Source organism: Chlamydotis macqueenii, chromosome 12, assembly GCF_036417535.1.
Source record: "Chlamydotis macqueenii isolate bChlMac1 chromosome 12, bChlMac1.mat, whole genome shotgun sequence".
Classification (NCBI taxonomy): Eukaryota; Metazoa; Chordata; class Aves; order Otidiformes; family Otididae; genus Chlamydotis; species Chlamydotis macqueenii.
The window spans coordinates 15,254,532-15,264,095 of NC_141567.1; the positions used below are offsets into that span (position 1 = coordinate 15,254,532).

Sequence of the window (9,564 nt, forward strand, 5' to 3'; positions counted from 1 at the left end):
TGACATCATCTTCCCACACTCTGATTGCATCTATGGGCTTTTTGTGGTCTTACTTAGGAAAAGTTTTGACAGCTTACTCAAAAAATTCCCCCTCCAGGGAAGAACAATGCATACCAGTCCTAGAGGCTGGGTAATTTTGATTATCATCTGAATTTCCAGACCATATCTAGAACAACCTTCTTTTTCATCAGGCATCCTTGGGGTGTAGGGTGGGGGGGGCCGGGGCAGGTACCTGGAGTGCAGCTGCACTGCTGCTGCTGGCTTTCCAGGCAAAGTTCCCAGGAGATGGAGTTGTTGAGGGACATCTTGGCAGTTTAAAGCAGGAAACGAGCCTCATTTGTGCACTCATGTGGCTGCGTCTCGCCCTTGTGTCCTGCTGGGCTGGGCTTGCCCCGTTTGGTGATCACAGACCGCCTGGCAGGAAGGTTTGTTCCCTCTGCAGCATAAAACTTGCACCATCTGAAGGGGATGAGGTCTGGCGAGCAGCTCCGGGCTCCCATCCAGCAGACAGCATGGGAGGACACAAAATCCAGGCAAGGAGACACCGTCTTCTTCTCATTACATCCTCTTCTGCCACCACCTACAGAGAACATGAACACAGAGCATCGCCAGGGGAGCTCCTTCTCCCCATGGGACAGAGGGAAGGAGCCAAGACCAGGCAGTGGCCACCAGTGTTGCAAACCCGGGGCAGCCCCACCCGCCGCCATTTTGGGGGCTCAGCCGAAGGCAGACAGGCACCGGGAGGTGGCAGCGGGGACCTGAAGGGCGGTTTGAAACCCGTGGGGCTTCACTTGCCGGTGCCTGAACCGCTCGTGGAGGGGCCGAACGGACAGCCCTGGAAACGGCCACGGCCCCTCGGGGCACCGCGCCTCCCCGCCGCCCCTCGCGTTCCCGCCGCTGCACTCGGGTTCCCGCCCCGCCGCCCCCCAGGGCTCCGGCTCCTCCTCCCGCCGCTTCCCGCCGCGATGTTCCGGGGTCACCGCGCCTGGTTCTCGCAGAGCGTCAGCCCGGGGCCGCGGGAACTGTGGGGTGAGGGGGTCCGGCGGAGCCCCGGGGATGGGCAACGGGGAGGTGACACATCCCCTCGGTGGGGCAGAGCGGGGGGGCACGGCCCCGTCACCCCGCAGTGGGGCAGAGCACGGCTGAGCCCCCCCGCAGCAGGGCAGGGCGTGGGTTTGGCAGGTCCCCTCAGTGCCGGGGCGCAGCACGGTGCCCACGCACTGAGGAAAAGTCCAGAAGAGCCCTCAGTGGGGCAGTGGGGGACCCACAGCCATGGGGGGGGCCCATCACAGCTCCCACTTTGGGCCCCGGCCCTGCGGCCCCCCAACCATCCCAGGCCACCCCCTTGGGGTGTCCACTGTCCTCCTCACCCCCTTTTCCCCCCACAGCGGCCGGCGGTGGGGTGCTCACCCACTGGCAGGATGCTGACTACCTCTTCAGCAGCGACGCCGCCCACCCGGACACCCACAGGTGGGCTGTGTCCCCCGGCCGTCCCGTGTCGCACCGTGGCGGCAGCCCCCTCCTCGCTTGGGAGATCCCTGCAGCCCCGTTTCGCACCAGCGTCGAGCCCTCTCCACGCGACGTCTGTCGGGCCGTTGCAGCATGCTGGAGGGTCGAGGTTGCACTGATGGTTGGATGTAGAGAGCGAAAGAGAAAGGAAAGCAGAGATTAACAGTTTTAGTGTATTTAAAGTATTTAATGGATGCCAACATCCTTCTAAAAGCCAGGGTGGTGTTTGTGAAGTGCCTGGTACAGGTCTGCCGGGCTTTTACTGCTTAGTAGGGTCTGAAAACTCCCACCCAGACTAAACCGTACCTAGGCAAAACAGAAAATAACAGTAAAAACCATCCCCACCTTAGGCTGGCTTAACTCCAATCTAAATTAAACCAATTGCACTGGGTTTCTTGCTGCCTTTGAACTGATCTACTGGAAAACTCAGAGTCTAAAATAGAGGTGACACCATCCCCAAGGAAGGAACCAGGTGCAAAAAAGTCAGCGTGCATTAACCCTGTGAAAGCAAACCTGGGGGTAAAAATGGCCGGAAAAGGGCTGAATTGCTACTTTCCTTCTGTTTGCTTAATTAAAAATAAATAAATAAATAAATAAAAATTCAGAGAGCTCAACAATGTTTGCACAAATGTAAGGAAAGGCTGTTGAGCATCTTCCTCTACCCAGTGAGTATTTATACATAGTAAATATCATGTAAATATATCTACATGAAAGGGAACTGCAATCCTTTATTGCAATGTGCTGCAGCAGGCTTTGCTGGGCTGGACTAAGCAGCTTCTTTTAATGCTTGATTGCTTAAAACAGGCTTAGATTTTTGTAATCCTTCAGCCACCCACACCAGCTTTGGGAGGGGAATCCCAAGAAACCCAGAGCGATGACCTTCCTTCTGCTGCAGCATCCCACTGGACAATTGTTCCCCCAGGGGGAATTATATAGTCAATGTATATATTCAGATTATTTCTTGGAAAAATGCAATCGTTATCCATATCCTTAAACTCAACAAACAATATTTAATTTCCCTCTAAGGAGGACGGTGAGTGCTTGCGCATCCCCCACTCACCCTTCCTCACTCAGCTGCAGTGCCGCTGCTGTTTGGGGACCATGCTGTGAGCCTGAGCGGGGACCGGTGGGGTTAAGAATAAATAAAAAAAAATCACTTTTTTTCCCCCTCCCTGAAGAACAGGTCTCATCTCAAGAGCAGGTTGTGGAGTGGTACCATTTAATCCCTAAAAATACACGTTTACCTGGTCCCGGGTGTCCTTGCTCCAGGCTGCCCTCAGGTGCCAGCAGCCGGGACCCTAACGGGATATTGCTTGTAGAGTCTCATAGTTAGAAAATTGCAGAAAATTAGGTGCTTTTGGCAAAAATATCAGAGCAGGTTGGTTTTAACAATGATATTCCTGCAAGCTTTTTTGGTTTGGGTTTTTTTCAGGCTTACCTTTGGAAACCAGCTGTGTTTTTCTCTTCCAGAATACACGAGAGCCTCAATTACTTGGAGGGCAGAGCTACAGTCTTTCACTCCCGCTACCTCTCTGTGTGGGCGAGCATCGGCACCGGAGTCAAGCCCTTGGTGGCTCTGGGCCACTTTGTCCTGCCACCTGCCTGCCTGCAAGAAGGTCAGGGCTAAAAAACCATCAGGGTTTGACCCCCCTGAGGGTTCCCCTGTGAGAAGAGCCTTTTGGGGGAGCAAACCGGAACCTCTGGGTACTTCTGCTCTAGGTGGAGGGAATTTCCGTCTGCTGGGAGCGATTCTTCCTCCCCAGGAACAGAGGAATTAATGTTTCAGCTTTTATATCGCATTAGTGAGCGGGGAGCTCCTGCCAGGGCTGTCGAGTGCCTCCATTATCACCTGTGAGAGGCAGGGGCTGGCACAGGCGGCGACTGCCGCAGTCTCATTATTTACTGCTCTCAAAGTAATTTATTTTTTTTGTTCATGGCAGAAATCAGAAGGAAAATCGGTAGCTTTATCTGGGAGCAGGCAGATGATTCCCTCGCGGAACAGGTAAGATGAGAAATTTATGTTACAGGAAGAGTAGCTTAAAAATATATGGGTTGTACGAACCTCAGGGAGCCGTTTTCATCCCAGACCCTCAACCCAGATATGGAATCAAATCTTCTTGTGCTTGTGGCGCTATGTCCCTCCTAGCATGACATTCCAGGGGAACAGCACCTGATCCCGCGTGGAATGCGCAGGAGGGGTTTTTCTCCCTCACCCAGGCAGACACCCAGTCTCCCTGGGATGTCCTTCCGGGGCTGCCGATCACCGAGGTCTGAGCTCAGCCTTTTCGTGTGGCATTTTCCTTCCCCATGTAGCTCCGAGACACTGCCCGCTCTTCTCAAAGCAACTTATCAGTACTCTTGAAGCAAAACCATGATTAGATTTAAAATTTGATTCTAAATTATGCTTGAAATCACAAGTCCTAAAAATTCCGCTCTTGGACCACATCTCTAGTGTTTTGTGGGGTACTCGGGGCAAAATTTTAACTCAAATGTGTCTTGATACTCACAGCCCAATGAAAATCTGACGGACGAACCAGAGGTGACGAGAAAAGGCTGGGAGGAAGAAGCAGAGGATATACTAGACCTGGCCGAAAGGTATTTAGATGTGCCCCCCAAATTTCAAGAGATCCCCAACGCATAGGAAATAACACACAGATTTCGACTCCCCCACAATACAGCAGTGAAGAGGAAACAGGCTCCAGAGCACCTGCCCAGGGGGAATTTCCATACCGTGCCCTCCAGGAATACCCGATGACCAACATGGTGACAGGTAATGTTTGGTGTTGGCAGATTTTTAAGGAGTGGAAAATATCCCTGAAAACAACTGCAGGTGAAGCAGGGACCCCAAGTGCGCTCCTCGCTTCCTCCCAGTACTTACAGCAGCAGAAATGCTGAGGGTGCAACTGGAATCACCCCCTTCCCCTCTGCGCTTTGCTTTTTCCATTGTCCTTGTTTGGCTGGAGAAGAGGGGGGCTCCCCCAGCGAGAACCGTGCCTTCCCTTCATAGGCTACCCCTCCGCTCGTGACATGAAGAAATATGTCGGAGAGCTCCGTGATTTCATTCCCGGCACCTCGGGCTACGCGGTGTATTGGATTCAGAATGAAATTAACATTTACTCTGACGTGAAGACTAAAATGAAGAGAAAATTGTAAGTAACAGGTGGCTCTTTGCATCAAAAACTTCAGTAAGGGCTGCTGGAGAGCTATGGGTCATTTGGAAATTCAATCCTGTAGTTCGATGCCTGCGTGCCTCCTTGCTCCCTCTCTTCTGCAGAGGGACGGTTGTTTTACCCATCAGTCTGTGTTCTCCCTGTTTCAGTTAAATAGCGAAGAGATCGGTGGTATCGAGCTGCAAACTCTGGGTCAAAATCTCCACGGTACACAGGGGATTTATATGTTATCCCTGCTTGGCTTACCTTGGCTGCAGCTCAGCTGTTCGATGTGTATTTAAATACCTGGCTACACTTACTGTCAACAGTTTCTTCTTTTAAGTAACTATTTAAATTCGACAGCAAACTTAAATATAGACATTTTCCCCCAAAACAAATCCTTTGTCTTTTTGTCTGTACTGGGGGATCCAAGCTGTGACTGCCAACAGTAGTTTTCCTTGGAGGAACACGCTGAGGTCTCCTTGCGGTGAGAAGTCACCCGTGGTACACGCTCACTGCTGGGACCCAGCGCCGTCGCGGGGCTGTACCGCGACCTCCCGGCACGCGGGGAGGCCCATGGGTTTGCAGAGGCCTTGAGTGCAGGGGGAAGGGCGGCACCAGCCTCCCCAGGACCCAGCTCCACAGGGGAGCTTCCAGCCCCAGACACAGCGCTCTGCTCAGCCCAGCTCACTCCCCTCACACAAAGAAAACCGGCAACAAGACTTCTTCCTTCCATTTAAGCACTTAAAAGCGACAAACGTGGTTACAAAAAGCAGCTTTCATTCTGGCACAGCACGACCCCTGAGCTTCCCACCTGGAGGCAAACCTGGGAGGCACGGGGGACGAGGAGCCACCATGGCTGTCCTCTCCTAGCTGCGCACCAGAGGAGAGCCTGTAAAATAAAAGCTTTGCGCCTCACACCCCAAACAGCCAGGAAAGAACCCAAAAAGATGCCAGCAAATGCGAAGGCATTCAGCGCTCCTCAGCCTCTGACACCCGGTATCTGGGACACGGCACCCCAAAGGCACGAGCCCTCTCTCCTCATCCCTGGGGACGCAGGCTTCCAAAGACCAGGCAGGCTGAGATGGTTTCCCCACATTTATTGGAAAAGTGACATACAGCGACCGACTCAGAGCGCTCCTCGGGGCGTTTTGAAGTTCATTCCCACTGTGGGCTGCGTCACCTGCAGGTTGGACAGGCTGCCGAAGTCCTGGAAAACAACACGGGATCAGGACTGGTCACGCCACCCTGCCCAGCATCTGCGCTCAAGCCTGCAGATTCCTCCCAGGAGAAGTGGGAAGGGTGCAGGTGCCATGGCAGCACAAACGGTGGGTTCGCATCTCCACAGAGAAGGGGAGACGACTGCCCCGCTCTGGAGATCAGCTCATCAACAGGGGGGATCTGGTCTTCTTGGGGACGAGCCCATGTTCACCTCCACCCAGTGAGAGGAGGGGAGGACAAGGAGCACACCCACCCTGCTAGTGGGGTGCCAGCAAAGCCACCCTGCCTGTCCTGTCCCACGAGCCGTAGGGGAATTAACCCGCCTGCAGGTCCCAGGGCAGAGGGGACCCCCGCCACGTGCCCAGAGCACTGGAACCTCCAGCCGTCACCATCCAGTCCCTCAGGGCAGTGGGAGGGGACACGCCACCACCCTGGCAGGGTCATCCCGGGCTGGGGCCACTCACCAGGAGCTTCAGCATTTCCTTGGTGTCTGGGTCCACTTCGATGATCTCCTGGTCGAGGGCAGAGACCTGCGGACGGAGGAGAGACGGACACAGTTTGACAAGGCCCCACAGCCATGTCCCTGCTGCCATCAGGCTGTCCCTGCACACCCACTTGGGTCCTGTCCCACAGCAAAAAACATGTCGCTGCCTGTTGTGGGGAAGGGCTCCAGGAACAGAAAGAGCCGGGAGGACCCTGACGGAGTCCAGCTCTCCTGCCAAAACACCACGAGAGCCACCCGGCAGCAGAAAGGCCCCGCACAGGGAGAAGGCTCTCTCTTACAGCAAGGCTTTGGAAACCTGAGGGCTAACCAGCTCCACACCAACGCTGCCGAGGTGGGGTCAGGCTCACAACTGCACCAGTCCCAGTGGCCACCACCAACAGTCACGCTTATCCTGCGATGCGAGTCCCCAAGGCTGGAGCCCGACCACCGCAGTGCCACACAGCAACGCTGAGTGACCGCCTGGGCCATCCCACCCCCAGGACATGAGGTCTCCTGCTCTTTAAACCCAGAGCAATCTCCTCAAACCCTCTCCGGACACCAAACACCCATCTCTGTGCACTTCCTTCCCCAGGAGGCTACATCACACCAGTGTTTTTGTAAGAAAACATCAATAATGCCCACTCAGCTAACACTGCACCAATAACCACAGCGCCGACGTTCCTCCTGAGCTCGGGGTCCCTCCAGGGGTGACCTCTTCCCCAGCACCACCTCATCCGACCTTCGAAAGGCAGCTGGAAGGTCACCACATGCAACACACCGACAGTCACCCCAGCCGGTTCCTCCATGCCCCCGACACCAGCTGTGTGCTGACACCTAAAATTCAGGGTGCTGAGGCATCTGTGAGAGGATCTGCACGGAGCTGCCCACGTTTCATGCATCATTTCTAGCTGCCAGGAGGGAGGGAGTCAAACCGAGCCCATGTCTCTTGCCAAGAGCCGTGTCACCTCACCCTGGGCTGTGAAACCAAGGCTGCAAAGCAGGGAGGGCGTTCCTGAGGCAGCTTGGAGGGGAAAGATTCAGCCCACCTTACCGTGCTGCCGCAGCTCCTGTGACAGCCCATCATACCTGTTCCTCCCAGACCATTCCTAAAATAACCTTCCAGGTAACCAAACCCTAGCACTGACAACGTGGGAGCACTGAGGTAACAGAACCGAGCATTTTTGTGCAGTACAGAAACCAGCAGCTCCACCAGAAGGTGATCAGGGAGACCTGGAAGAGGGGTGAGATGCGCCATGGATGAAGGCTACAGGGTTTGGGAGTGAGATCGAACCCATGGAAGACAAGAAACACTTCTGGAGCTCCTCTCCCTGCATGTGTGACTGGGTCACAGGTGAGACCTCAATCTCTTGCAAATAAAGGCTCAAGAGAAGTGGAGGTTTCACCAATCCCCTTCTCTTCAGTGACACCTACTGTACAACAGGTTTTAAGCCCCTCCGAAATATCCTCCTGCATCCCACCAAGTTACAGGTCTCCTCATTTTAAGTTAGGAAAATTGAGGATGGGTATCATCTGCTGTGCAAAAACACAACAAGTCAGCTGCTCCTCCTAACCTGGGCAGTGGTTTTGAAAGGAGGTCCCAAATACGAGGCCAAAATCCACCTCAGCCCTCCTTGACCCAAACCCTCCTCAGCTCCTCCTGGCTGAGGTTTTGATCTGAAGAAACCCCGAGCCAGTAACGGTGAGGACACCTTGAGACAGGCCAGACAGACAAACGCCACCGCAGCGGGCACCCGAGCGCAGCTGGAGCCTTACCTCGGGCACGTAGTTGTCCCTCCTCTCCCTCTCCTCCTCCTGCAGTTTGATGGAGATGCCTCGGACGGGTCCCCTCTGAATGCGCTTCATCAGGTGGGTGACATAGCTGCGGGGGACACAGGGGACTGTCCAGGGCTCCCTTCTCCACGCTCACACCCCCAAAATCGCGGCCGGCTGCAGAGACGCAGCTCCGACCACTCACGCCCCACCACCCCGGGGAACGTCAGGGACGGGAAAGTGTCCGACAGCAACAGGGTTTGGGAGGGAGGGGACGGCCGCCCCCAAACACGGGAAAGCTCTCGGCGCTCCTCTCCCTGCACTATCGATGACCGGGCCACGGGCCAGGCCGCGATCACTTTCGAATGCAGGTTGCGGCAGGGATCGCCACCCGTGCCCAACCGCCTCCCCCCGCCTCGCCCCGCTCCTCACCCCGCGATCTTGTTGCGCAGCTTCTTGCTGGGGATGATGGCGATCTCCTCGCACACCCGCTTGTTGGTGTGGAAGTCGTTCCCCAGACGGGTGTAGTACTTCTCGATGATCACCCGCGCCGCCTTCTTCACCGTCTTCGTTCGGACGCGTCCCTGGGCGGGTCGGAGCCGAAGGAAACACCGGTCAGGGCCCGCCGGAGCGCCGCGGCCCCTCAGCCACACGCCTCACACCCCAGCCCCGGCAACGGTCCCTCCTCGCAGGCCCGCCGGCCCTCCCTCCCTCCCCCCGGACCGCCTGGTCCCCGCTCCCCGCCGCAGAGCCGCAGCCTCTCGCCTCGCTTCCCCGGAGCCGCTCAGCGTCCCGGGCGGAGCGACCCCGGCGGCGGATGGAGGCGGATGGCGGCGGCGGGCGCGGCCTGCACCCACCATGTCGGCGGCGGCCGCGGAAAGAGAGCAAAGGACGGCGGGAGGCACGCGGGGCCGCCGGGAACCCGCGGTGCCCACAGCGCCCCCGCGCGGCTCGGAGGACACCTACAGCGAAGGGGGGCGTGACCTGGCTGGGGGCGTGGCTCCAAGGGCTCCCCCGGGTCCCAGCGCCCCCGGCTTCCCTGGCACTCGCGGGGACCGGATCCAGCGCCCGTCGGGGGTTGCAGAGGCTTCAGCACCGCTCCGCTCCCCCGGGCTGGTGCGGGGGCTGCTGGCTCCACACCGGGCTGTGATGGAGGAGGACACAAACTCACTGCACCCACGAGAGGGGTGCTGGGCCCCACGGGGGCCAAAAAGCCAAGGGGTGGCCAGCTTGTTACTCACTGCAGGGGATGGAAGCAGGCACAAGGAGGGAGCCCAAACCCCCTCCCCTCCCCTCCTCCAGGGACATGGGGCACCTAAGGGTGCCTGCTGTGAGAAGCCCTGACCCCCTGGAGCCTCTCACCCCCCACAGCAGGGCCCTATCCCCACGCCAAAGAGGGCAGGAGCGCACAGGGGGTGTAACATTCTCACC

The 9,564-nt window shown here is 56.8% G+C and overlaps 2 protein-coding genes and 1 non-coding gene across 3 annotated transcripts; 1 reads left to right on the plus strand and 2 right to left on the minus strand.

Moving 5' to 3' along the window:
* Window positions 1-965: 965 nt before the first annotated feature.
* TERB2 (telomere repeat binding bouquet formation protein 2) lies at window positions 966-5,635 on the plus strand. The gene is made up of 7 exons (XM_086757557.1): window positions 966-1,029; window positions 1,293-1,470; window positions 2,980-3,125; window positions 3,450-3,511; window positions 4,019-4,104; window positions 4,188-4,279; window positions 4,517-5,635. Exons 1-7 carry the CDS (start codon window positions 966-968, stop codon window positions 4,660-4,662), a joined length of 774 nt encoding a protein of 257 aa, XP_086613683.1. The 3' UTR covers window positions 4,663-5,635.
* Window positions 5,636-5,741: 106 nt separating this feature from the next.
* Window positions 5,742-9,064, minus strand: RPS17 (ribosomal protein S17). Its single transcript, XM_086757402.1, has 5 exons — window positions 8,991-9,064; window positions 8,566-8,717; window positions 8,137-8,242; window positions 6,344-6,409; window positions 5,742-5,868 (listed from the first exon to the last, which is right to left on the minus strand). Exons 1-5 carry the CDS (start codon window positions 8,991-8,993, stop codon window positions 5,788-5,790), a joined length of 408 nt encoding a protein of 135 aa, XP_086613528.1. The 5' UTR covers window positions 8,994-9,064; the 3' UTR covers window positions 5,742-5,787.
* LOC147599288 (small nucleolar RNA SNORA71) lies at window positions 8,375-8,506 on the minus strand. Its single transcript, XR_015259958.1, has one exon. It is a non-coding gene; the product is annotated as a small nucleolar RNA SNORA71 (small nucleolar RNA).
* Window positions 9,065-9,564: the final 500 nt, after the last annotated feature.

What these genes read in the sequence shown, in the direction of transcription:
- TERB2 (XM_086757557.1), top strand. Translation starts at nt 966, where the DNA reads ATGTTCCGGGGTCACCGCGCCTGGTTCTCGCAGAGCGTCAGCCCGGGG. An exon ending in ACCTGCCTGCCTGCAAGAAG is followed by an intron (nt 3,126 to 3,449) that starts GTCAGGGCTAAA and finishes TGTTCATGGCAG; the next exon opens with AAATCAGAAGGAAAATCGGT. An exon ending in ATGATTCCCTCGCGGAACAG is followed by an intron (nt 3,512 to 4,018) that starts GTAAGATGAGAA and finishes TGATACTCACAG; the next exon opens with CCCAATGAAAATCTGACGGA.
- RPS17 (XM_086757402.1), bottom strand. An exon ending in CTGCGCAACAAGATCGCGGG is followed by an intron (nt 8,243 to 8,565) that starts GTGAGGAGCGGG and finishes TGTCCCCCGCAG; the next exon opens with CTATGTCACCCACCTGATGA. An exon ending in AGGAAATGCTGAAGCTCCTG is followed by an intron (nt 5,869 to 6,343) that starts GTGAGTGGCCCC and finishes GTTGTTTTCCAG; the next exon opens with GACTTCGGCAGCCTGTCCAA.